At 40.8% G+C, this 27,491-nt stretch overlaps 3 protein-coding genes across 4 annotated transcripts in view; 2 read left to right on the top strand and 1 right to left on the bottom strand.

Annotated features, from left to right (window-relative positions):
- retreg1 (reticulophagy regulator 1) overlaps window positions 1–15,158 on the bottom strand; it is a 54,182-nt gene extending 39,024 nt beyond the window's left edge. For both annotated transcript variants that reach the window (XM_036131290.1, XM_012853515.3), the window contains exons 1-3: window positions 14,914–15,158; window positions 13,708–13,814; window positions 7,308–7,338 (exon numbers count right to left, since the gene is read on the bottom strand). In XM_036131290.1, the coding sequence (XP_035987183.1) occupies window positions 7,308–7,338; window positions 13,708–13,814; window positions 14,914–15,119 (344 nt within the window). In that variant the 5' untranslated portion in view covers window positions 15,120–15,158. The remainder of the gene's footprint in view (window positions 1–7,307; window positions 7,339–13,707; window positions 13,815–14,913) is intronic.
- Window positions 15,159–18,351: 3,193 nt separating this feature from the next.
- Window positions 18,352–19,514, top strand: rnf182 (ring finger protein 182). The gene has a single exon (XM_036131303.1). It carries the CDS (start codon window positions 18,636–18,638, stop codon window positions 19,455–19,457), a length of 822 nt encoding a protein of 273 aa, XP_035987196.1. The 5' UTR covers window positions 18,352–18,635; the 3' UTR covers window positions 19,458–19,514.
- Window positions 19,515–20,635: 1,121 nt separating this feature from the next.
- On the top strand, window positions 20,636–25,812 carry LOC105918436 (transmembrane and coiled-coil domains protein 1-like). Its single transcript, XM_036131302.1, has 6 exons — window positions 20,636–20,811; window positions 21,567–21,652; window positions 23,807–24,129; window positions 24,201–24,336; window positions 25,326–25,639; window positions 25,702–25,812. The coding sequence occupies exons 2-5, from the start codon at window positions 21,578–21,580 to the stop codon at window positions 25,632–25,634; spliced, it is 843 nt and encodes a 280-aa protein (XP_035987195.1). The 5' UTR covers window positions 20,636–20,811; window positions 21,567–21,577; the 3' UTR covers window positions 25,635–25,639; window positions 25,702–25,812.
- The last annotated feature ends 1,679 nt before the right edge of the window (window positions 25,813–27,491 follow it).

The raw sequence follows: 27,491 nt of genomic DNA on the forward strand, positions 1-27,491 counted from the left end.
GTTTATGGAGTCTTTTAGCCCCACCTTGTGGTGAAACGGGGATACAGCAGCCATCATGTGGCTTTTAATCACAATCAAGTTTCTTCTTTATATAAGATCCAGTTATTAGTTACATTTTTGTTATTTAATGTCCTTTAGGGTCTCAGTCCAGTTTAAAGAAGGAAGTGTTGCATGTAGATAGACGTGAAACCAAAATAATATTTACATTAATGAAGCTGAGCCAAATAAGGCCAGCGGTCAAAAATATTCAGTTTTCAATTATGTTATTGATTTCACACGAGAGTTTTTCCATGCACAGATAAAATGCACGTAGACGGAGGGATGGCTTAGATCCCGCAGCTGTCAGCTTGCATTTTGGGTCAGCAGCTAATCTCCTGCAAGCCTCTGACCGGGACCTGCGGTAAGCCCCGCGCACAGAGACCCACAGCGCGGCAGAGAAGGACAGCAGCAGGTGGAGGCGACACAATCCCCGGCCTGCTGGCCAAATGTCACACTGACACACAGAGACAGAGCCACGATGCGTGGCAGCCGTTCAGACGGAGACCCGTCAACACATGCGTCTCCAGGAGAACTCGATAAATACCGTTCAGTTATTTGTCCCACTCGGTCTTTGTAGTCCTCCTGGTGTTTTTAGCCATGTGGTCGGTGTCGTTTAGCGTGAACTACGTGAAACTTCCTCGACCTGAAATGCTCTGTTATATAACTCGGATGTGTTGCATCCAGGCTGGCGCCCACTAATCCCTGCATCCTCTGCTGAACCCCAGCCAGCCAGCCAGCCAGCCAGCGGTGGCGTTGAGGAACGGACCGACGCCGAACACTGGAGGCCATTCAGCCGGAGGTCAAGAGAGAGAGCCAGCCTCTGTGAACTCAGCCAGGGTCGTAACTCAGCACGACTGGCAGAGGCGAAGGTAAAAGTGAACCAGGCAAAAGCATGTCAACAACACTGACTGATCGAAAAGATTTTACTAACGAGTTTCTGAATATGGAGCCTGAAATTCACCTCCATGTCAGTTGGCATGTGTGACGGGATCAATATCCTCTGGGATCGCCTCATTCTAGCAGTCGATTTAAGGTCATTTGGAAGTTTTCCTCTTGAGTCATTATTGCGTCCACTGGCAGTAAATCGGCCCCACCACCATCCTTAAAGCTTGCTGTTCTGTTATTTTGCCGAGATCTAAAATGTTTCTGACACAACTTCACCAACTTCCAAGGTGCATGAAGAGCATAAATTAACTGGTAGAGGAAAGCTTCAGCAACACTTAAAGGTTCAGGATCAGACTTTAATAACAGACCAACACATTTCAGCTTCTGGCCTCCAGGGTCCTTATAAATCACCACATCAGTTATCTTTAAATAAGAAGCGCGATGCAGAAAAAATTCACATAAACCAATCACTTATTGACGCATACATAAAGTGACCAATCAGCATACAGGGGGATGGAACCTGCTGACTGGTTCAAGTAGAGCCCAATTAGGCTTTTGCTGAAAACACGTCAGTTTTAAATGGGGTATATAATCCCACACTTGCAACAATATTCACTCCCACAAAAATACAAACAAATAAGATCCATACATCACAACCACAAAAACACCAGCAGTATGACAAAAAAAGTCTTAACTCCATAAAAACAATAGGCAACACCAATAAAAACAATAAAAACCCAACACGTTTCGACAAGCCTAACCGTGTTGGTCTGTCAATAGTCTGCTCCTGACCCTTCAGGTGTTGCTGAAGTTTTCATCGACCAGTTCTGTTCTTCGGCCTCATCCTAAGTGCCTAGCCTGAAAACGTCGACTTCAAGGCAGCTGCTTCTTTCTGGGTCCGAACTCTCTCACTTCACGGCGCAGTAAAACTGGATTCCCTGTGCAAAGCGACACTGGTGCACCCCCGGTTTCTAGACTTCAGATGTTTCCTGGGTTCCTGGGAAAACACTTCAGGATCAAAGGTTCTGTGGGTTTCTTGGATGTTTTTTTGTTCTCCTTCATCTCAGGCTGACAGACAGATGTGGGAGATGACCGCTCTCCACTGAGCCAGGTTCAGCAGGAGGTTTCTTTCTGTCAGCAGGGAGCGATCCTTTCTACTGTCACCACAGTGATGCCGCATTTGAGGGATTGCTGTGATGTTAGCAACTTAATGCAACCAACTGTACACTGTCGCCACATGCTTGTTCAGCATTGCTGCAGATTCAGTAACTCAGCGCCATCGACTGGGTTTCCTTAGATAGAAAACTTTTTATCAGGTTGAGTTATAAAATTAACCTCCCTGCAGTGTTTTATAATCAGGATCTAATGTTGTTAGAATTAGACTGAATGGACTATAGCTATATTTCTGTTTATAAGCTGGATCTGTCTGTCTGGTCAAGTGCCTTCAGACAACATTTGCTCATCTGAAGGAGACAGTTTGTGTCTGAAGCTTCCACTGAACTGGGTGTTTCCGCTGTAAATGTGAAAAATGTCAAAGGCTTTAATGGGTTGACATCCACAGCTATCACAGGAGAATGAATGAATACTTTCGGGCCTGTAGTGTCCAGTTCTGGTCCTCAGGGGCTCTGCTGCTCTCTGCTGCTCTACAGCAGATTTAAATGATTTAATTTCCTCTTCAGAACGCAATCAAGCTCTGCAGAGGATTGTTGACGATCCTTCGAGTTAGATAATCAGTGCTGAAGCAGGAAAACACTTAAAACATGGAGGACATCAACATTTGAGGAACAGAATTAGACGCAACTCTTCTGGGCCCTGAGTAAAGACGGAAACTGGGAGAATACCAGGGAAATTATATGCAAACTTTAAACAAGGAGTCTGTTTTTATATAGAGAGCAAATGGTAGACGTAGTCAAACCGAACTGAACTAAACGACCTCAAGCTGAACGTAAACATCAGCAGTACTGGAGCAAAACCCGCTGACATCCACACGGTCGTCCCTACCATCCGAGCAGGAAACCAAATGCAAGATGGAGGGGATTTTCCCCAACAGCTGCACACTGGTACACATCAAAACAACAAAATATAATTATGTTTTAATGTAAGGACAGTCTTATTCAAAAAATGTCTAAACGTCAACACTGAGCATTTTCAAGTGGTTATATTGTTAATTACATTGTTGTATAATTATCCAGGAATTGGATATTCCTGCTTATGAGCCTGTATTCAATCATATATATATAGACATATATATAGATATATATATATATATAGAGAGATATAGAGAGATATATACACATATAGATATATAGATAGATATATATAGATATAGATAGACACATATATATATATATATAGAGATAGAGAGAGATATAGAGATATATAGACACTACAGATATCTAGAGAGAGAGAGATAGAGAGATATCTCTATCTCTCTCTCTCTCTCTCTCTCTCTCTCTCTCTATCTCTCTCTCTCTCTCTCTCTCTCTCTTCTCTCTCTCTACATACATACATACATACTATATATATATATATATATATCTGTATGTATGTGTATATCTCTATCTCTTCTCTCTCTCTCTCTCTATCTCTCTCTCTCTCTCTCTCTCTCTCTCTATCTCTATATATATGTCTGTCTGTGTATCTATATATATATCTATATATATATATATATATATATATATATATATATATATATATATATAATATATACTATATACAACATTTATTCATCTGATTGAAGCATTTTGAGAACGTACCAAACCGTTACTTTGTGTGTTCCGTTACAACCTTATTTTTATTGTATTAAATAAGGGGAAAAAAACATGAACAGTAATTCAGAGCAGTAGCTTACATTTCTCCCCAAAAAAATAGCAGATTGGGAAAGATGTTTTTGAAGGTGGGAAGAAAAGTGAGCACACAAACTCAGATCTCAGATCATCGGAGGTATTTTCTAACCTTCATTAAACCTCTGTGCACATCTGGAGGCTGTTTACCTGCATGAACGCAGCACTGAACACTGGAGGAAAACAGAAAGACGAAGCAAAAACATGTTTCTTTAAAAAAAAAAAAATTACTGTCAGTGTACTGAGCTGCTAAGAGACAAATGTTTTCATCCAGAATGAGTCACTGGTTTGTGTGTTTGTGTGCAGGTCAGACGGTTCAGCCTCAGTTAGGAGGATTAGATTAGATGGTCAGATGTGATCAATCAGCTCTGCAGATTCAGGATCATGTTGTTAGAAAACTGTAACCTCTGTGCAATAAGTTGGACAGGCTGTTCAGAAAGGCATGGACAGTAGGCCTTCTGTGTGCGAGGAAACCTCACGGTATTAGAAAGGACCAGATTACTCCGGTGAGGTCAGTAAAAGAAGCTCAGCAAGGAGAGCCAGATCCAGGGAGTTAGTTGTAAAGGACGTCTTCTCTGCTGAAGACATGTCGTATCTCATCTGAAGAGTTGCCTTGAAAGAAGTGGTGCAACTAAGCCAGAATTGGTATAAATACAGGCCTGTTCAGGTTCAGTTCAGCTCGTGTGAAGGATAAATAAAGGCTCCTAACTGCGGATGGTCTTCCTCGTCTTCAGAATAACAAACCTGGTTTCTCTTTTGATTCCTTTTGAATGTTTGGGACATAGAAAAGGTGAGAGTTGTTGTTGAGTTAACTCTCGCGTGGCGCCAACAGTGAAGTAAATCCATGCATGAAGTTGATCTTCATCCAGGTGGAGCGTGCTTCCTCCCAAATCCGTCCAAAAACACAGCCATGAAGAAAAAGTGGAGTCAAAACGTCCTTCTGGAACAACCAGCACCTTGGTGATGATCTGTGATCTTCCATAGTGAGAAGGTTATAATGCAGAGAAAATGCTGCATCAGCACCTTGTCCAGAAATACCCCGCACGTCAGAGAAAGGATCAATCCTGGAGATATCGATTCTTCGTGCTGATTATAGATTTTTGTCACAGGAGGTTTTAAATCCAGGGGAATGTGTTTGTTAGTCTTTAGGTGAAGCTAAAACACACAGCATGGTTGCCCCGCTGTTCATCGTGGCCTGTGTGTGTTGACAGAATGGCGTTTCAATGCAGGGCTGCTGTTTACACCACAAACATCGGCCTGGTGCTCACTGTGTGATATTTGCCCCGGCTGCAGAAACAAACCCGGTCAGTCTGACAGTCCTTCAAACATACACTTGCTGATGTTTTAATACCAAATAAATATTCTTTGTTGTTCATTTTAACATGTTTTTTTTTCTCCCGGCATGTTGCTAAATGTTGCTCCTGTGCAGGGAGCTTGATGGGGATAAAGTGGCCTGAAGCTGAGACGTTCACAGCAGTCAACAACCAGAGGAGTTCTTCCCAAACCCCCAAACGCTCGGTTTGTTTTCTGCAGCCGGCCTCTGAATCCGCCAGAGAAGACTAACTCCACCCCCCCCCCCCCCCCCCCCAAGAACCGACCGTGTCCTTCGTTCCAACAAAGTCTGATGTCTTTTATCTGCCGCATCACGTAAAACCAATTTGGAGTCACATTTCTCCAGTTAAACCTTCATGTGATGTAAACATGATCAACCTCCTATTTTCCAATCAAGGTGTTTGGTTTTTCCTCCAGGCAGCCTGAGAGCCAATCAGACGCGCTGCGCTGTGCGGGTTTGGCGGCTCAGAGACGAAGGAAATCATATTTACGGTTTTCATGCAATCATCATCACCATGAATGCTGCTTTAACATTTGACGCATTTGATCTGATACATTTTTTTAATCTATTATTTTATATTTCAAACTTTGCAACACCGTATTTCAGTAAGTCTTGCATTGATGTCTGGCAGGAGTTTTTAAATATGTGTTGAGTACTGAGACTGCCTGTATAAATAAAGGTTTAACGACTAAATAAATTATTTAAAAAAGTGGAATAATTACTGCAGCACCAATAATTATGGCTTTATTTCGGGTTTCCTCTGAACCAAACGGTCTAAACGTGCATACAGACCCTCTGGCGGCACCGTAACCTCTGATATTTGACAACTCTTCTTGGTAAAAGTGAATTGTTGGCTTTGATGACATGGACCCTGGTTCAAAGCGTAGTCCACGAACTGTCAGAAGCTTAATGTTAGCCTTTTTTCCACATTTCAAAACCATTTTCGAAACCATAGCTATTGATCTGAGATGAAGTTGAAGAATATGAAGCTGCAACAAGACGACTGGCAGTGAAACTGAGCCGCACCATGATCCTACCACCACCTCGCCGTCTCATCTGACCGTGAAACCTTTCCCCAGAAGGCATGGGGCTCGACACTGTGGGTGGCTGAAAATCCCACGTGTGGATTAATGTTGTTTCTTTCTTTGTCGGCACCGTTTCAGACTATGAAGGCATAAATCTGGCTTCACTCTGGACAGCGATACGGGTGTCTCAAGCAGATTCCTGCTTGTCCTTAAACATCAGTTTCCTTTCATGTGAAGAGGACAGTTGAGGTTAGATGGTTTAAACTTGGGAGACAATCGGATGTTCCAGCAGGTTGATAATCCCAAACATACATTGAAGTTGCATTTGAAACGGATAAAGGAGTCGAACTTTAACTCTACTGCATCCCGGGCAGAATTATGCCAGAAGCTTGTTGCTTAGCAGAAAAAGGCATTCGGTGAAATTTTGCAAAAGAATAACTAGAATAGAGAAATAACGGTGCAGGTGAATGTAGACATTTGAGCTTGTGTGGATTAAATAAAGTCAAACTTGCAGCGGCAGTTCTCATAAAATCATTAAAAGCTGAAATATTTGTGTGATATTTAGAGCGACGATGAAATGTGCACATCTCACAGGAACTGTGGCTTTGAGTAGATTTATTAGGAGCGAAAAGATCATAGGTACTTAATTATACCCACGGAGAAAGATATGGTTTAGATGCCCATGAGAAAAGCTTCAACACGTCTATAATCTACTCAGCACAAAAGTAAGGAAATCTGTGTTTGGAACGCATCTTATATCCTTTCCCTTTAAGTGGAGCCACATCTGTAAGGAAAATGCATTTGGCATTGGCAGAGAGATGAGCTCAACCCACAAACAACTTATTCCACCGTTCCCTCTACTTTGGTGTTTATTTAACTTAATCATTAAAGTGTGAAGAAATGAGAAAGACGACAAGACTTCATTAACTCAGCAACCGTAACGGTCTGGTACTTTCCCCTGGTCACCAGCTTGGTCACACACTGCTGTGGGACGGCATCCCATCCTTCAACAAGCAGTCAACCCACAAACATCCTGCTGCTGAGCCCAAAACGATAATATCCTCACAAATGTGGCAACATTTAGGTGGAAACAAAGATTCGTTCTCAACCAGAACCGTCCCACCAACGGCAACAAACAACCCAGACTCCCTTATTCTAAGTGCTGTTTTCATCCTGCCTTACCTTGTGGTCATGCTGCGCCATATATGAGCTCCTGTGGGTGAGAAAAAAAAAAACACAGTTTACCATCCAGCGTTGTTCTTAAAAGTGTGTTTTACATGAAAATATCAAAATTGGTCTTTATTAGTGTCACTTCTGGGAGCAGACGACTGTTTGGACCACCAGCAGCCTCAATGGCCAGAAAGATGACACAGAAAGAGGCTTTCTCAGAGCTACAGGAGGATTCATCCCAGATCTTAGCAGGACAAAGAGAGGACCAAGAAAATCCATCGTCACGAACACCGGTCCGGACTACACCCGCCTCGCCTTCCTCTCCACAAAGCCCAGAGGTTCCTTTTCTGGAATTTTCTCCCAACATGAACAAAGTATTTAAGATTGGCCTACAGATGACATCCTCTCCATATAGCCACAGCTCTGTGACTAAACCAGCATCTTCCAAAGGCCGCAGAGCCCCAGATCCTCCTCTACGTATCACGGAACATGCCTGTCCTCAAGACCTTCAGATTACTTCGCTGTGATACACAGCGGGCCCTCGCTGCACGTTTATCAGACAAGACAGTTTCAAGAATCAGCTTGGGTCTTTTCCCGGGAATTACGGAATATCTGTGATGATTCGTGGCAGAAAAAAGAAAAACAAAAGGATAAACAGGAACAAATACTTGAAAGTCATTAACTGTCAGATGCAACCTGCCACAGAGACATCATCAACCACCAAATCATATAAACTAGGTTTATTAAACATTAGATCTCTGTCAGGAAAATCCCTTTTAATTAATGACTTTATTATTGACAACAATCTTGATGTTATGTTTTTAACAGAAACATGATTACATGAATCTAATGAAGAAGTAATACTGCTGGAGTCAACACCTCCAAACTACAATTTCCTTTGTGAGAGCAGACAGCAAAGGAAAGGTGGAGGAGTAGCAACATTGTTTAATGATTCACTAAAGTGTAAAAAGGTGTTTTTGGGAAAATTTGACTCTTTTGAACATTTGGCTCTCAAGGTAAAGAGCCCGGTACGAACTATGCTTCTGAATGTTTACAGGCCTCCTAAGTCCACATCAAACTTTTTTAAGGATTTTAGTGACCTCTTGTCTGTGATATGTGTTGATTATGACTGTTTAATTATTGTGGGAGACTTCAACTTTCACGTTGACAACCCTGAAGACAGAAGTGCAAAAGAACTGTGTGACACACTTAGAAACTTTGGTTTAACTCAAAATGTTAAACAGCCAACACACAAGCAGGGGCATATTTTAGACTTAATCATCACTAAAGGTCTAAACATTTCACAGGTCAATGTAACTGATGTTGCCTTATCCGATCACTTCTCCGTTACCTTTGAATGTATCATTACCAGTGACTCATTTAGCCAAAGGGACATCGTAAGAAAACGCACCTTTAAGGACAATGCCACTGAAACTTTTATTCAAGCTTACTCTGCTACTTCAACCTTGGGCTGCAACTCAGTAGATGAGCTAGTAGATAACTTTCAGTCTAAAGTCTCAGACATCATTGACTGCATTGCTCCAGTTAAAGTGAAAGTTGTTTCCGGGAAGAAAAAATCTCCTTGGAGAAATGCTCCATCAGTTAGAAGTGAAAAGAGGGAATGTCGAAAAGCTGAACGCAGGTGGAGAAAGAATACACTCCAGGTTCACTATGACATCTATAAAGAGAGACTTAACAGATATAACTTACAATTGAAAAATGCAAGAGAATCTTTCTTCTCTGAGATCATTAAGAAAAACATTAATAATGCTCGTGTCTTATTTTCCACAGTCGACAGGTTAACAAATCCTCCTGTGTCCATGGCTTCAGAACTCCACTCCACCAAGGCCTGCAATGAATTTGCTAACTTCTTTACTGAGAAAATCCTAAAAATTAGAGGATCAGTTTGTACTTCCACACCAGCTCCAGAACCAATGCTTTATTCAGCTGGAACTTATCCTGACAAAATGTCCCAATTCAGCCAAATAAACTACAAAAGCTTAGAGCAGATCATTCAGCAGCTAAGTTCCTCTTCATGCTGTCTTGATGTTCTACCCACAGCTTTCTTTAAAAAAGTTTTACCTGTCATAGCGTCTGATTTGACTCAGATAATAAACACGTCCCTCCTGTCAGGTGTTTTCCCCCAGTCCCTAAAAACAGCAATTATCAAACCACTGCTGAAAAAGAATAATTTAGACAAACTTCTACTCCAGAACTACAGGCCCATCTCAAACCTCCCCTTTATCAGTAAGATTATTGAAAAAGCTGTATTTCAACAATTAAACACCTTCTTAACAACGACCAGCCGCTTTGACGTTTTCCAGTCAGGTTTCCATGCTCACCACAGTACAGAGACCGCCCTGATCAAGGTGTTTAATGACATCCATATAAATACAGACTGTGGAAGAACCACCATGCTGGTTCTATTGGACCTTAGTGCAGCATTTGATACTGTCGATCACTCCATTCTGTTAGAACGCCTGGAGAACTGGGTCGGCCTCTCTGGTACAGCACTCAACTGGTTTAAATCCTACTTAAAGGACAGGGAATTTTTTGTATCAGTAGGTAACTTTACATCAGAGATGACAAAAATCCCATTTGGGGTTCCCCAAGGGTCCATTCTGGGTCCCCTCCTATTCAATATCTACATGCTCCCTCTAGCCCAGATAATAAAAAATAACAACATCAGCTACCATAACTATGCAGACGACACACAGCTCTACATCACCATGTCACCAGGTGACTATGAACCAATTCAGGCACTGAGTAAATGCCTAGAAGAAATCAATACGTGGATGTGCCAAAATTTTCTCCAATTGAATAAAAACAAAACTGAAGTAATAATATTTGGACCAATAGAGGAAAGATCAAAAGTTAGCACACAGCTTCAGTCGCTTCAGCTAAAAACCACTAATCAGGCCCGAAACCTGGGAGTAGTGATGGACTCAGACCTGAACCTTCAAAAGCATCTAAAGACAGTTACAAGGTCGGCTTTCTATCACCTGAGGAACATTTCTAGGATTAAAGGACTGATGTCTCAGCAGGATCTAGAAAAACTAATCCATGCGTTTATTTTTAGTCGAATTGATTACTGCAACGGTGTTTTCACAGGTCTGCCTAAAAAGTGGATCAGACAGCTGCAGCTGATCCAGAACGCTGCTGCCCGCGTCCTCACTAAGACTAAGAAAGTAGAGCACATCACCCCAGTTCTAAAGTCCTTACACTGGCTCCCTGTATCTCAGAGAATAGACTTTAAAATACTTCTGTTAGTCTATAAATCCTTAAATGGCTTAGCTCCTAAATACATCACAGACTTGTTATCAGCGTATAAACCATCCAGACCACTCAGGTCTTCTGACTCCAGCCTACTCTGCATACCTAGAACCAGAACCAAACATGGAGAAGCAGCTTTTAGTTCCTATGCTCCAATTATCTGGAACAAACTTCCAGAAAACTGTAAAAGTGCGGAAAGCCTGAGTTCTTTTAAATCAAGATTAAAAACACATTTGTTTAAAATTGCCTTCAACTGTCCTAGTTAACTGAATCACCACTTTTTTGTTCTATTTTCTATCTATATTTTATTCCTACTTGCTCTTATTCTGTTTTATTTTGCTATGTTTTAATCATGTAAAGCACTTTGCATTGTCTTTGTACTGAATTGTGCTATATAAATAAATTTGCCTTGCCTTGCCTTGCCTTCAATAGAGGTAAATATTTATGCACAATATGGTGAAATATCTACAAAACAAAACATAAAGCACACGTATCCAGATAATATAAGAGTATGGGGGGGGGGAAAACTGCTCACTTTAAGTTACTTCTATGTGAATTAAAGGCATAAATAGATATCTAATGTTTGTGCATTTAAAGAGGAATGAATTAGAGATGAGTGCAGGTTTCAGATTTCAGCGTCTCGTTGCTACTCATCAGGGTTAAAATGACTAAGCACTGAGTGAAATCATCTAAAAGACTCAGATGGGAAGCTTGAACCGCCTCCTTTTCCTTTAATAAAATCAAATTGAGACAATTGATAAAGAAGCAAAACATCTTAACGTTAAGCCTTTCAGTGAAGGAATGGGATGTTTAAAGATGCTGAGGTTGGAGCTAGTTTGGGACATCTAACAAGACAAAGTGGTTGTAAATCAACAGAAAGCTCTTCTTAATAGTCCCTTTTAACTCAGAAAGTCTTTAAAAGTAAAAAATGAGACACAATCGCATCCAGTAACTAAATCTTTAGGTCTAATTACAGACGATAAACTACACAGTGAATATGTGAAGCATTGGGTGTCAGAGTCAATAGCAAATGAATATAAAACAAGAAACTTAAAATTAATCCTAAAATGAATGGATATAATTAATACTAAAATATTAGAAATTGTTAATAGGGTTAAAAATAATAATATTCCTGCTTCTATAAATAAAACTGACACAGGATTTAAAGAACGACTAAAGCGTAAAACTGAGTGATTATCAATGTGTGTGAAATGGAACGTGTCTTCTGTTCGTAATGTTGGTAACGTGTAAAAATGGTATATAAATGGTTAACATGTCTTTTTCTGCTCTTGACTGTGTTGCGTATAATGAGGTCCGCTGATTCAGCTTCAGTTAAAAGAGTTTAAATAACGATGGGCTAATGTAAGCGTTGCTTCTGCCTGTTCCTTTTTGGTTGGAATGATTGTCTTTCTTTAAGAAATCTTGAGATGTTTTGATCTAAATGTATGACCAAATAAATAACTTATAATGGCTCTGTTGTCCATCGCCAGTTTCTCCAAGACAACATGATTTCCCAGCAGGTTTTGGTTTGACCAGCAGAAAGTCCAAATCCTCTGATTAGACAATTTGATTTGATTTCAGTTTTTTTTTTATTAATTTGTTCTTTATTTAATCATGAAGATCCCATAGCAACGCAGCCTCTCTCTCAGAGATTCATTAAACAGATTTACAAAAAATATTTTTAGAACACATTTTAGTACAGGAAAAAATTATGCAAATGTCGAACGATGGCTTTAAACCCCCAACCCCCAACATGCAGCTGTTTAGGTCCAGTTCTATAGAAAACTACAGCGCCATGGTTCACACCCCTTCACTGATAAAGACATACCTGTTATACAGCTGCAGTAAAACACCTTGTTTGGAACAAATCTAGACAAAGTATCCCATAATCACCAATTGTCATTACAAAACCTAAAAAATTGTAAAAAATAAATAAAAATAAAAAATAGGTACAAAAGTATTCATATCCTGTACTTTTACCTGCACAATTGAGCTCCACTGCATCTGGTGCATCTAGAGCACACATGAGGTCTAACAGTTAAAGATGGATATCTGGACAGACCTCTGAGGTCCGATCGCTCACATCCCAAAGGAAGGATGCAAAAAATAAAATAAAATTAACAAAAAGCATTCTGTTCGCCATTATGTGACAATCTAAAAATTTTGCAGCCACCAGGACCGACCCTCCCTAAATCTGGGTGCACAACCAAACTAGTAATCAGGAAAATAAGGGAATTGTTCAGGGAGGCGACCCAGAACCTAACGGCCACTAAGACGGAGTTCCAATAGTTTCCTGTGGGGACTGGACGATCCAGAAGGTCAATCATTTCCAAGGCGCACTACCAAACAGACATTTGATCATAAACTGGCCAGACGGACATGGCAGCCATCTTGAATTTAGCTAAAGAGCATCAAAGACGTCGTCAGACTGTGAGCTTCAACATGTTACCTAGTGTAGTTAGAGAGACGGACTATTACTGAAATAAACAATACTCATGCACACTGTTAATGTGGGGCACTTGAAATGTTATTTCCAAAACTTGCATCCAAAAATTATGACATTCAAAAAAATGATATAAGCAAAGTGGTGTATAGTGGTGGAGTTGGTAGGCATGAAGCACAATGGCCCTCGCTGCAAAAAGGGAACTAAAAGTAAGCAAAGTTTTCTCAAAATGAGTGTATTTGTTCTTTTGAGCAGGTAAATAAGATTATCTGCCAATGGAATTAGTATTTTGACCCCTTAAATATATATATATATATATATATATATATATATATATATATATATATATATATATATATATATATATATATATCCCACTGGAAATAAGATGATGGAGATAAGTTCTTCCAATTTTAAGTGCAAAAATCTTATTCCATTGGCGTATCATTGGAACTTGCCTTCTCAAATCAAGAATAAATACTAATTTCAAGAATATTTAACTTACTTTTAGTTCTTCTCTTCTTTTTTTTTTTTTTTTTGCAGTTCTGGGTTCAAATCGCAGGTTGGTTTTTTTCTGCAGGAACTTTGCCTGATCTCCCTGTGCATGCATAGGTTATCTCTGGGTATACATATACACGCATAAATAGAACTGATCCGGAACCAGTGTGACGGCGGGATCAAGTGTTTGAAGGTTACCTTTGGTCCTGGTCCAAACAGCATCTCTAACAGTCACAGTGACGACCAACAGAGCCAACAGGATGGAAATAAGGCTGTAGATCCTAAAAGACCTGAAGGCAACAACCCTGTAGAGACACAAAAAACAGTTTTAACTCTGAGACTAATTTAGTTTGACAGGTATCAAAGCTTTGTCATAATCTTTGCTGTCATGTTTTTTGTGTTTTGCTTTATTTTGATATTTCCAATGATATTCTGTCCCCTCTCTGTGTGTTCTCAGCCATTCCTCCTGTTTCCTCAGATCAACACCAGATACTCTGCCTTCCCTCATGGCTGCACCGTTTCTAATCAGCCACCTGCTAGTTCAGGAATCACCTCTCCAGCACAAAACATGTCAGCCCCTGCTCAGACCATCCTGTTATTCCCACCAGCCTGTTCCTTGGCTTCCTCTTGTGACGCATCATTTTCTTTTTTTAATAGGAGTCCTTCATACTTTACCAGTCGCCACTAGTTTAAACAGGAGGATAATGACAAATAAATCACACTCCCATTTACCTCTATGAACACATCATGGAAATACAGCCTTAATTAAAAGGATTATACCTGTAGAACAATGTCAGTCATAGAATAATTGTGTTATACACCTTATACTAATATAGTATAGCCGCTATTTCTAATCATGTAACATTAAACTAAAGTATGTTATGTACAATTCTGTAAAAAGATTGTATTTAAACTTTTTTTATACTATACTATACTTTTTTATTTTATACTTGAATCATGTTTTAATTTTCTCTCAAAAACGCAACATTGTTCATGGTTTCAAAGAAAACATTTAAGATTAATATATTTAACAATAAATAGTTTTATTCTCGGACAGTGGACAGTGGATTGTTCAATAGAAAAATACTTTGTTAAAATGTTCTTACAGTCACAAGCCATAATGATAGATGAAAAATCTTCAAATTAAATAGAGATTTATTTTTTTCTTTCATTACTTAAAAATACAAATAGAACTTGTAGAAGTTTCCCCCCTGTTTTAATTAGACCTGGGAATATTAATCCTCCATAATCATCCTAATAAAAACTGTACAATAAAAGTAAAGAAACAGATAATAATCATGTTAACCTACACACGGAACAAGTTTTAATTTGATCCAAAAACGTGATTAATGGTCAGAGTTGTGAGTCTGGACGCGGATATCCCTGCGTCATGGTGATGCCTACCAGATCACAGCGTTGGCTGCAGCAAACAGGGCTGAAGTCCTGCACGGATGCCGCTTCCAGCTGACCAGCCCGGCCACAGGAAACCCTGCCCGGCCGGGAGGCCTCTCCTCCCCGCGGTGCTCCGGGTTCAGGGGCCCCAGGGGACCCAGCGACCCGGGGGCCGTCTCCTGTGCGCCAGCGGTGCCTGCTTCCCGGCTGCCCAGCATTGCTTGACGGCTCTCTGCCGCTCCCCTCCACCTGGTGAAATACTTTGTCAATATTCTACATTAATTGGTGGTTTCCGGATTGGTGTTTTCAAAATAAAGTTATTGGGTTGCGTTTGAATAAAATAGCAAATGAGAAATATATAATGTAAAAAAAAAAAATAAAAATAAAAAAAAACATACCCTCTGAATATGCTGCAGTCAAAGTGATACAAATCTTACATAAAAACATCATTTTATTTACAAGAATATTTTAATTGTTAAAGTTTAAAACTTTTTGCAGAAGGTTGCATGGCAACAATCTGAGCAGGTAAGACAGTATATAAGTATATATTCCCAAAAAATAAGCATTAAATATTGACCAAAATATGCTGGAATATATGTTATTTATTCGTCAGATAGATAGATAGATAGATAGATAGATAGATAGATAGATAGATAGATAGATAGATAGATAGATAGATAGATAGATAGATAGATAGATAGATAGATAGATAGATAGATAGATAGATAGATAGATAGATAGAATTGTCTTGATGCCCAGATGCTAATAAGATGGTGGTTGCCACAGCAGGTACCAAATCCATTTAATGGACTACAGAATAAAAGCAGCAGCGTGAACATCAGGAACTGCATCGGTCTCTTTAATTATTTTTATTTTATTTTAATATGTTATTTTATTTTATTGTGAAAGGATCTTTGCTACATTTTCCATCTGCTCCAGCTTGCAGCTTCAGATTCAGCTGATTCTCCTGCTGTTTCAGATCCATGACGTCAGGTGTTTTGTGTTAAATAGAGGTGCTCTTATTTATTGGAGTGTAGCGTTGTTCATTTCTATTGCACCAAAACGGTTTATTACCACCTATCAGGGTGAGAAAAAAGGTGGGATGCTGACATAAAGTAACTACACCATACACTGTAGGTAGGCAATAGGTAATATTCTAATTACAGAAACACCAATGAAGAAGTAAAAAAAAACTGATCTGGCTTCAACTGAATGCAAAAAAAAAATCTTTTTTTTCTTTCTTTTTGCAATGAAACTTATCTCTTGTCTGACCAGTAACAATCTAAACCCATGAAGGTCTAAGGCTTGACGAGATTGAATTTGAAGTGACATTAGTGCAGACTGCAGGTATAAGCAAACTGAGCTGCTTCCAGGGTAGCATGGGTTCTATAAGAGCACATAACTGGTCACGACTTAAAAACGTCAGGTTTATAGTTTAATTAATGAGACATGTAAAATTGTTCTCAAGTTTTAAAGAAATAAAATTTAAGGGAGCAATAAGTAGTATTGACATCTAGTGGTTAGAATCGGAACAACATATACACAATGCATTTCACATCACAGGAACTCGCCATTTACTCAACGGTCTGTTGCTGCTGTGAAACACCACAGATTTTTTTTATTTCCACAGAACGGGTCTATGATGTTGTGTTCTGTTCTACTTCTGGTCCGCTTCTCTTACTGACTTCTATGTATTTTGTATTTTGCCAAAATAAAATATCAAATGCTGAGCTCTGTTTTGGGAACTGTCATCTGATTGGCTCAAGAACCAGGAAGTAAACACTCTGAACTGAAGTAGTTCCGGACCGTACCTCCAGGTTTGAAAGGAGAAAAACTTGACTGAGACATTGTTGATGGAGAGGAACGATTGTTTATGGAGGATGTTACTTGCATCCCGTGTGACTTATTTAGGTTGGCTTTACAGTAAATTACTTAGTTATAGCTCCTTTAAACAAATTTCATGTTATAAAAATGTCAAATGAAAGATAAAGTGTTGCCCTCCTACTAAGCTAAATATCAGTTTCTATACAGTTACCGCAATACTTTATCAGGTCCGCCGCTTTTGTTAGTTTTCATATTACACACATTGTTAGTGCAAACTTATTATTAAGTAAATTATATACTTCCATGTGTGATTTTAAGGTCACGCAATTAGATCGAACCCTCATCCTTGACTCATTGCACTGAGCAGCTGAACACCAGCTACAACCTAATGGGCAAGTCTGACCTTGTCTCCATGATTTATTTACAGGTATTTATTTGATATAATTGGAGGTAACTAATGTGAGGGAGTGGTGGCCTAGTGGTTAGACAGACAGGTATTTCCTGTTTGGGGAGGTCATTAAGGTCTCCGGTTCAAAACTCAGTCTGTCACTCTGGCTCCCTGAGCAAGACCCTTGACCATTGATTGCTCCCTGTGTGGCAGCACAGCACAATTTCCCCTATGCTGGGCCATAAAGGGCAATCTTTATTTAATGTTATTCGTCTCTTTTACAACATTGCCAGCAATGGCTAACATCTTTCAGACAACAGATATTTGTTTCTGTTGCAGGACATTCATCCTGGTTATTATCTGAGGTAAACCAAAAGGAGAAATATCGGTAGTGGAAATGCTGCCACCATGTGGCCAGTTGTTGGTAGGTACGGAAACTGTGTGCAGTTTGATGGACAGACTTTGCTGACCAAAAAAAATTACACTAGTTTATAGTTTTACTACAGGAGGTTTGTTCCCGTGTCTTGTGATAAACGAGTAGTGATTATGTTTCCAGTCCAACTTTTGGCCAATAGAGTGAAATAAAGTTTCAATACAAACTCATAGAATACATAGCAAGAGATTATACAACATCCATACAGGAAAGCCTCAGCCAAGATCTAAACCTGAATCAACAGCAACAACCAATCCTCCTTTCTCCTGTGCGTAGGATCTCACCAGCATTCCCTGGAGTTGAATGTACATGTAGGAAGCTGCATTTTTAATTTTATCTCAACAGTTCAATTATATTTATGAAAGTGGACAGAAAAAGATGAAAATTTTGAATATTCACATTTCCTTTTTCCATCCTCAGACACAATTTTCCTTCAAACACATCCACAACTTTTCGAGAGTACTCAACCTAGAGGCATGATGCGCTAACACGGCATTTATGAGAGTTGAAAGCGTGCAAATTTATGACACCGATGCCCGTTTCCTCGCCCAGGCAGAGTCGGGCTGTGTTATCGGAGCACTGTAAGGATCAAACATGCTTTCTGTGTGTCTCTGCTTGCATCAGACTCTAATTGGACCCAGTTTCACTGAGCAACAAAAGATCGGACTCGAAAATTCCAGCTCCGGTCCGCACAGACCCGGCTTTGTTGTCCTTTCCCCACTGTTTGCTGTGTTAACAGTTATCGCTTCATCTCTCTCTCTCTCTCTCTGTCTCTCTCTCTCTCTCTCTCTCCCTCACTGTCTTTTTCTCCTACAGCTCATTAAAGGATTTTGTTCCCTCAACCTGAGCACGGTCACCTTAACTTGTGGGGAGCTTTAAAGCAAAGTTCAAGCTCACTTTTTGAAAACGGTGACAGGGAGCGAAGCCCGCTTGGACGGACATAACGGACTCCACGCCTTCAGTGAAGTGGAAACCTGTCGTCTCTCTCAATGGAAAGCCGGTCGTGCTCCTTGGTGCTGAGCCTCGATCTGAGGTTTAGGTAAGAGCTGCTGGTCTCAAACGAGGACGAAGGTCTGAAAAGCGCTCACGATGCTCGAGCTGCAGAGCCTGGAGGATGTTAGCGGCGCCTGTCCCCACATGGATGTGCCTGGTTCTGATGAGATGGAGTGTAAGATCTGTTATACCGCGTACAATCTGGAGAGCTGCAGGCCAAAGGTGCTGGAGTGCTGCCACCGTCTCTGCTCCAAATGCCTCATTAAGATCCTGGACCTGGGCGAGTCCCCCACGGACGCCCTGGTGTGCCCGTTCTGTCGGTGTGTCACCAGATTCCTCGGAGAGGCCGTGAGGAATCTGCCCGACGACCGCAACCTGGTGGCAAAGCTTGCTCTCCAAAGCAGGAATCAGAGGAACCTCCTGATCCGCCGGGACTCCCCGACGGAGCTGCTCCTCAGCCCCAGGCGCCTGAGCTCACTGATGGGGGCCAACCCTTCCCCCACGTCCTACACGTCCTCCACCCTGCCCTACTCCACCATCAGGAGTTCTCCTAACTTTGTGGTCATCACTATCATGGAGCCTCCGCCGGCCTCCGTACCCGCCCAGGACCTCCGTGTCAGCACTTGCAGACTGACCCAGGACTCGTCCAGCCTGGACTCTCTGGCCTCCGGCTCCCGCAGGCGGACTCTGTGGAACTGCGCGGCCCTCCTGTGCCAGACCTCGGCCCGGGTTCTGGTGTGGGTGCTGGGGCTGTTGTACTTCAGCTCGCTGCCGCTGGGCGTTTACCTGCTCATCATGCAGAGGACCACAGCGGGGGTGCTGCTGGTGAGCCTGGTGCCCGCCAGCCTCATCCTGATCCTGGTCTACGGGTTCTGCCAGTGCATCTGCTACGAGTTATGGCACTGCTTGCCACCGTAACTGAGGGGCCAGGCGGCGCCCAGCTCCCTTTGAAAACCTGTTCATGTGGAAGTTTCTGTTCGGTCAACCCCAGAAATCAGGAGAAGATTTCAAGTTAACCTCAATTTCTTTTCTTTCCTTTTTTATTAGCAGCAACTGTTACAGTTTTAAACATACTTGGTTGCAGCTCTGGTTAGAAGATCACTAACACTTTGTGAAAAATACAGTACATGAAAAACATTGTGCAAATAAAAGCGGTCTTAAACAGCTGTGTAGTTGTTGTTTCACGTATGTAAACTGTGAACGATGATGTCAAAGTCATTTATTAATAGGAATATCAAAGTTTTTTTTTTTTTTTTATTTATATATTTTAACCTGTAGGTTCATTTCATAGGGGAGTGGTGGCCTAGTGGTTAGAGCAGTGTGTTTGCACTCTGAGAAGGTTGCAAGTATCTGGTTTGATCCCCACAGCCTGCACTCTGGGTCCCTGAGCAAGATCCTGATTGCTCCCCAGGTGCTGTACAGTAGCAGCCCACTGCTCCCCAAGGGGATGAGTTAAGATGCAGAAGTGAATTTCTCCATTGTGAGATCAATAAAGTTAAATTATTATTTATTTATTATTTAGAAATGTAAACAAATAAAACACCCCAACTCCCCCAGGAGGGGGCGACAAAACAAACATGTCACAAAAAAATAAAAAAGTTGCTATATATATATATATATATATATATATATATATATATATATATATATATATATGTAAAGTTTTTCCCAATAAACAAATAAAAGACTTTTGAGCAACATTTATTTGCTATACATATATATATATATATATATATATATATATATATATATATATATATATATATATATATATATATATATATATATATATATATATATATATACAAAATAAATTACATAAAAAACATATATTTTTTTATTTGTTTCTTCAGTGTTTAACCATTTAAAATTAAACTTAAAAATTAAACTTATCTTTAAATTATAGCTCAATGGTCCCAACTCTGAAAAAAGTTCCTCCAGGGCAGCAATCAATGAAAAATCCCGCTTTTTTAACTCGGTTAAATCTTTTATATTTGGCTTTTTCAGACCCACTCAACACGGAAAATGTTAAATAAGTTCATAAATCCGCCCGCGCCGTGAACAATTTGTTGCCTAGCAACGCTTCTTTTCTCAACGTCAAACGAGTCGTCAGCTGGAGCCGCCGCCGGTGGCCGCCCCGCGTTTCCACAGCTTGACCCGCTTCAGGTGAGCCCGTTCAAAGCCAGAGGAGTCAAACTACCCTCCAGTGCAGCTTCACCTTCTCCTCAAAGGCACCATTTCACAGCGGAAGCAGACCTGGCAGGTTTAGAAGGTGGGACAGCTTAAACTGAATCAAGCTGAAGGTTTTTGAAATATGCTGTTTCTAAATAGTAGTATGGGTGCAAATTAAATACCCAAAGTTTGTTTACTGCAGTCCTGAATTATGCCTTGAATGCCAGTTTGCTTGTAGTAGTAAAAAGCGCAAGTTATTATTCTAAATCAGGCGTGTCCAATGTGCGGCCCAGGGCCCATTTGCGGCCCCTGTGCTGATTTTGTGCGGGTCCATTTGCATTTCAATAAAGATTTGACCAACCAACACTTTATTATGTAATTATTACAGGCAAGTTAAAATCTTAGTTAAATGTTGGGTACAACACAAGAAACGACTCTAACTCAAATGCAGACTTTGTTGCACTAAAGCCTGATTGGAATGTATAGGCTAAATAGGCTAAATACAGATAGTCTGATTTGTTAATTTAAAATTATCATATTTTGTAGAGCAGGTAAAAAAATGTTGCAATTGTTTGGTTGTGTTTTTTATTCATCTTTTAGCCCTCAAGTGCTTTTCACTTGACAATTTCGGCCCACGAGGCAAAAAGTTTGGGCAAAAATAAATCCATTACTAGCAGGACTCTAACAGTGGATTGTTACAAAATAAAAGCACTGCTTCTTTCTTCTTCTTCTTCTCTTGAAGTGGGTCAACAGAATCAGGAGGAGGGGAGGGGGTGATAGAATTACAAACATACTTAAGCTTTCTGAAGGGTTTCTGCTTTGGACTTTGGGCTCATTTAATCAATGTCATTACAGTTCTTGCCGTAATGAGCTTAAAGATAAGGAAGGGTCGAAAATGGAGGAAAAAAGTAGAAGTGTCAGGCCTGAGCAGCACCCACCAGGTACATCTGCCTTACTCTTCATTAGATCACCAAGATTTCTGCTAATGACTGTTAGAATAGTTCTTGTTCATTTAAAGAGACTTCTCGTCAGAGACTGTGTTGTATTCGGCGTTTCCAGTGAGTGCAGAGCAGAAATGTTCTGGCCCTCATCAACATATTTGATCACTGTTTTTATCAGAGAAGTTGGTGGTTCCTCGCCTGTGTTGCTCTCATTGTCGGATGTGGATCTGATCCTGTTCTTGGTCCAATAAAAAAGCAGCGTGTCCGAGAAAAGAACCTGATTAGAACATGCCGATGCATTCGTTTCCCCTCAAAGATACTCCAATTTATCTTAATACGGATCAGAAAATGGATGGATGAATACTGCACTGATCCACAATGCCGTCTATGGGAAAAGTTAAAAATGGCTCCAAAAGGTAGAGTTAATAAGCTGTTTTCCTGGTATGAACTTTGGTTTTTAATTATATTGTTCTGTGTTCATACACACTTATTATATTGTTTTTAAGACTGGTGTCATTCCAGAAGCTTAATGTCTTCAATTTCATCCACTCCAAAACCAATTTGGAAGGTTGCTTTAGATCATTGTCCTGTTGGAACATCCAACTCTGGTGATAAATCCCATCTGACCCAAACTGCCCACTTAGATGAAAAGAAATTGGTTATGATGCTAAAGAGCAACTCAGGAAGAACCAAGACCTAAGGAGGAAGCTGCAACGCCAACGTCTCTGTCCAGAGGGAAGTGATAATAACATCACTATGGACTGAGAGGACATTCTAACCCAAGAAGCCAACAAATCTAAATTAACTCTAGCATATGGATCAGACGAGTGGTCAAACGTCCGCCCAGAATCTTGACAGAAGCTGGCTAAGCGTTACAAAAAACAACTCTTGAAAAGGAACGTGTCGACTTCATCAATTTAAGCCCAAACTTATGAAGACATAGAGCTGGACGATATTGGAAAAAAAAAAAAAACACTGAATTCAAACTCTAACCTTTATTCAACCAACGTTTACCAAAACTGCAAGTTTCTAATGAAACAACGCGTGCTCGCTGAACTCTTTGAAGGGGGCGGAGCTTGGTGAAGGAGTGTTCCTGGGTCTGCGTAGTGATTGGTTAGAAGGATGTAATGACTGTAATATTAACCTACATAATAGACTAGAACACAGAAGGAAGGAAAACTGTTCTTCTTTTTAACTTTCTATCGACCCTTTTTTTTCTATCGCACCACACGTCAAACAATCAGTATATATTGTTACTGAATTATCGTCCAGCCCTATTAAGAAACATTTGTACTGATTATAAAACTCTAAATTTGGCTTTATGACTGCCAACAAAGAGCCTAAAGATACAATTTAAAACTTTTTTTTTTTTGCCATCAGCTTCCTGTCAAGGCTGGGTTGTTGGTTGTTGGTTGTTGGTTGGTTGCTTTGCAGCAGGAAGGTCCTGGGTTTGAATCCTTGCCTTGGGTCTTTTTGCACGTTCTTCTTGTGCACGCGTGGGTTCTCTCTGGGTATTCCGACTTCCTCGCTCCGTTTAAAAACATGACTTTAGGTCAATTAGGCTCTCTCCAAATTGACCCTAGGTGTGAGGGTGCGTGCATGGTCGTGTGATGGACCGGCAACCTGCCCAAGTGGACCAGCCTCTCACCTGCTGACCACTGGAGACAGGCATCAGTCCTCCCATGACTCTGTGAGAATAAGTCGTTATCAGCGATTACCTGGCTTGGAACTCCATCCATCCATCCATCCATTTTCTAACACGTCTATCCCTCATGGGGTCGCGGGGGTTGCTGGTGCCTATCTCCAGCGTTCACTGGGCGAGATGCAGGGTACAACGTGGACAGATCGCCAGTCTGTCGCAGGGCAACACAGAGACAGACAGGACAGACAAGCATTCACGCACACACTCACACCTAAGGAGAATTTAGAGAGACCAGTTAACCTAACAGTAATGTTTGTGGACTGTGGGAGAAAGCTGGAGTACCCAGAGAGAACCCACGCATACACAGGGAGAACGTGCAAACTCCATGCAGAAAGACCCAGGGCAAGGGTAGGACTCAAACCCAGGACCTTCTTGCCGCACTTAATTCAATTGTGTGACGATTCTTCTAAATCTTCTGAACAACTGTCTTCTCCTTTTCCCTCCGCTGTAAGCCTGAGAGCATAAATGACATGCATGAAATCCGTGAAGACACCGACGGCAGCCAGGGGTGCTCGTCCTCGGTTTATGTAGATAAGCTCCAGTCGACCCAGACACGCAGCAGCGACAGTGATGGCTCCCCCGCTTCCAAAGAAACTGTGAGCTCCAGGGACCATCTCTTTGAGGACGAATGCCCGGGTTTGGATGCTGTGATCCGTGAGATCCAAGAGATCAGAGAAACCCAAAGGACCTTCGAGAAATTCCTGCAAACCATGCAAACCAGATATCACCGAGACCACCTCATGATCCTGCAGGCCATAGAAGAAGAAAAATCGAGGTATTGTATGCTCACCTCTCTGTTCTGAGAGGTTCTGGTCCAGTTTGTGATGCACAGCTCTGGTTTTGCAGGTGGGATGTTTTGGAGCAGGAACTCGCTGACCTGACTGAGCTTTATCAGAGGGAAGCATCGAACCTGAAAGAGGAGATAACCAGCACCCAGGAGATGATTGACTTCCAGTCTCATGACAGAACACAGGAGTTTTCTGTAAGTGTTCTGCAAACCTTTACATTTACTGACAACCCTGTCCACCCTAACCCCAACCATTGTGGTCTACATTCCCTGAAAACTTCAGTCTATTGACATTTCACAAAATGTGTGTAAAATAATGGAGTGAAACCACTGGAAACCCCAATATTGGGTCATTCTATCTTAAGACGTTTGTGGCAAAGTGTTCCAACCAACGTTATTGGCACCCCTGAAGATAAAAGGCCTCAAACATATTCATTTATTCTTAAGCACCATCACAAAATTTCTTTTGTGTCCTCTTCAGCACATCAAAGGTTTTTGATAAGTTTCAGGTTTAGATAGTCTTAGAAGTTTAATTGTGTTTGGTGGACAGTCTCTGGGTTGATCTGATAAGATGTTTTGGGGAACGTGAACTTGCTGAAAAAACAAATCATTCCTTATTCCTAATTTTTATTTAATATATCCTGGCATTTCAAAGAGTTCATGACGCCAAGCTGCCGTACAAGGGTACCGGGGCCTTTGGAAGAAAAACACAGCCCAATGAATGTGGGATCCTACCGCTATAACTAACACCGCCACATGTTCAGGCACCGTTTTAACATCCCAACCACCTGAAAATTGTTGCTGTAGGTTTAGGCAAGTGGACATTTCCCGACTTTTAAAGATCAACACAGTTCTGCCATAGTAGAATGGCATGTTTATGTCCATTTTGAATAGTAGCAAAGAAAAATTAGCTTAGATATTTGTACCCAATGTATCGTGAATGATTTATTATTAACTGTCCCTGGACACTTTGATCAACAACATTTAAAAACATTGGATTTCTTTTGCCTAACAAATGAATACACTGAAATTAAAGGCTTGAGCTTTCTAAAATATCCCGTTTCAGATTTTGGTGCCCCAGTATAAAAGGAGTTTGTTACTTGTAGTGCCAATAGATGTTACCTCCACCCTGTCTTCTTTACTCTAATTTATTTAAAAGCATGATTTGCTCTTTGTATCTGTAGGAGGCGCTGGAGACGTATCAGAGCCACCTCCTGAAGCTGGAGCTGACGCAGCAACAACAGGTGGACACCAACAGACCCAACGACACCGTAGCACAGATAGTGCTGGGAAAAGTTATCAAAGGGCTGCTTGTTGTCATGTCGACTCTCTTGGTGTTTGTGTGCTCCATGAATCGTGCTGTCTTGTTTTTTAAATCCTCCAGCCACATTCTCAGTGCTCTGCTCTTAGCAGTCCTTCTCTTCCTCGTCATAAAGTACTGGAATAATTTTCCAGAGCTTCACCTCGCATTCAATGCACTTGGATCTCCCTGAGGCGGTTAATAAAGTTGTTTCTGGTTGTTTGGACGAATGGTTTTGCGCCTCAACACCCCAGGCCCAGTTAAAGAGGCATCAACAAGATGCAGTCTGAGACAAATTAAACAGTATGTCTTGATCCATGTCCACTTTCTACCTGAATAAAAGTTCATCACAACATTTAACTTGGATTTACAAATTATTTACTAACAAAAATCGTTTTAAACCTGCTAAATGTAGTTTTCCTTACTGCAGCTTTTCTTGGGGTCCCCAGCAGCCAGACATCCAGGATGGAGCTGCTGTAGCAGCAGGTGGTGCAGAAAAATGCTTCACTGTCCTGCTTCTTGTCTGTTCAGTCCTGCAAGCAGTTCAGCATGTTCTCTTCCTCAGCTGTGATGGTGTTCACCACCAGGGGGTGCTGTGATCATTTTTCTACCCCGCAAGTCTGCTGAAACGGATCCCTGCAGCAACTTTCACATGTATTCAAACTACTGAGCTATATTATACACTGGAGTGCTGATTTTGCTGGAAAACTGAAGTCACTGGCCGCCATCTTGCTACTCCCTACTCTCACAGAATCCCATAGGATTTGGTTGCAACAACAAGGAGTTTTCTGGCTGTGTGAAAACGTTTCATAGGTATTATACACTCCAGTGTATAATATAGCTCAGTGATTCATACCCGGTGAATTTCCCACGTTTGTATCACGTGAAAACCACAAAATTTGGTGTATTTTGTTGGGATTTTTTATTTTATTTTATTTTTTTGTGAAAGATAATCTCAAAATCGTGAATAATGATGAAACCGTTGGAAAATTGAATCTGGTTTTCAACATTTAAAAGAAAGAAAACCTTTTTACCTGTGTGTAAAACCTGTTTGCTTTAATACCATTAAACAAAATCAAAAGCCTGTAGAAGTCACCTGTTGCTCTGTAGGATCAATACATGCATAATTTAATCTCAGTATGAATGCAGATTTTCAGAGGGCTTTAAAGCAAGGTTAGATTAAAAAAACAAATATCCAAATCATTGAACACCATAGACCTCTGCTTTGCATGTCATCTGAAAATGAAAAAAAAAAAAATGGACAACTGCTTACCTACCTGGCTGTGCAATTGGATCATTAACCAAATAACCAGCAAAGAGGCCCATGTTAACTTTGGAGGAGCTGCAGAGATCCATAGCTCAGGTGGGGTAAAATGCTGACGAGACAACTGCTAGTTTTGAGACTAACGGTCAGCTAACTGTGAGAATATGTGGAAAGAGTTAAAACATGATTTGCACTAATGTTCCCCTTCCAGTCTGGCTGAGAAAAGTGGGTGAGGGGAGGCGGGGTCAGCATCCAAAGCTGGTAGAGACGATGTTCTGCAGCTGTGATTCCAGCAACAGAGCAAAAACATCAACTCAGGAGCGCTGACTACAAATGCATCCCGTAGATTTCAAGATGTCCTTCCACTTCCCAGCGAAGAGGTGGTCTACTTTAGAATACAGTCTGGCTCTGTCCTGGAGAGGCTGCAAGGTTCTGAGTTCAAACCCCAGAGATTGTCAATATGAGTCCCTGAGCAAGACCCTGAGCTCCAGAATGCTCCCTGAACGCTGCACAGTGGCGGTCCACTGCCCCTAAAGAGATGGGTTAAAGGAGAAGTCCAGTCAAAATCAAAATTCAAACTGCTGAAAGTACTTTAAATATAAAACTACTACATACTGTGCAAAAAATTATACATTTTTTTAATTATGAATAATTCTTTTTTTTTTCCTCTTTTTATTCTTTTGCTTTTTTTTCTCTTTTTTTTCCTTTTTTTCTTTTCCTTCCTTTTTTTTCTCTTTTTTTTTTAAATAATTCTTATTTAATCATGTTTATGTGGAGGAATCCATC

This window comes from Fundulus heteroclitus, unplaced genomic scaffold, assembly GCF_011125445.2.
Source record: "Fundulus heteroclitus isolate FHET01 unplaced genomic scaffold, MU-UCD_Fhet_4.1 scaffold_42, whole genome shotgun sequence".
Taxonomy (NCBI): Eukaryota; Metazoa; Chordata; class Actinopteri; order Cyprinodontiformes; family Fundulidae; genus Fundulus; species Fundulus heteroclitus.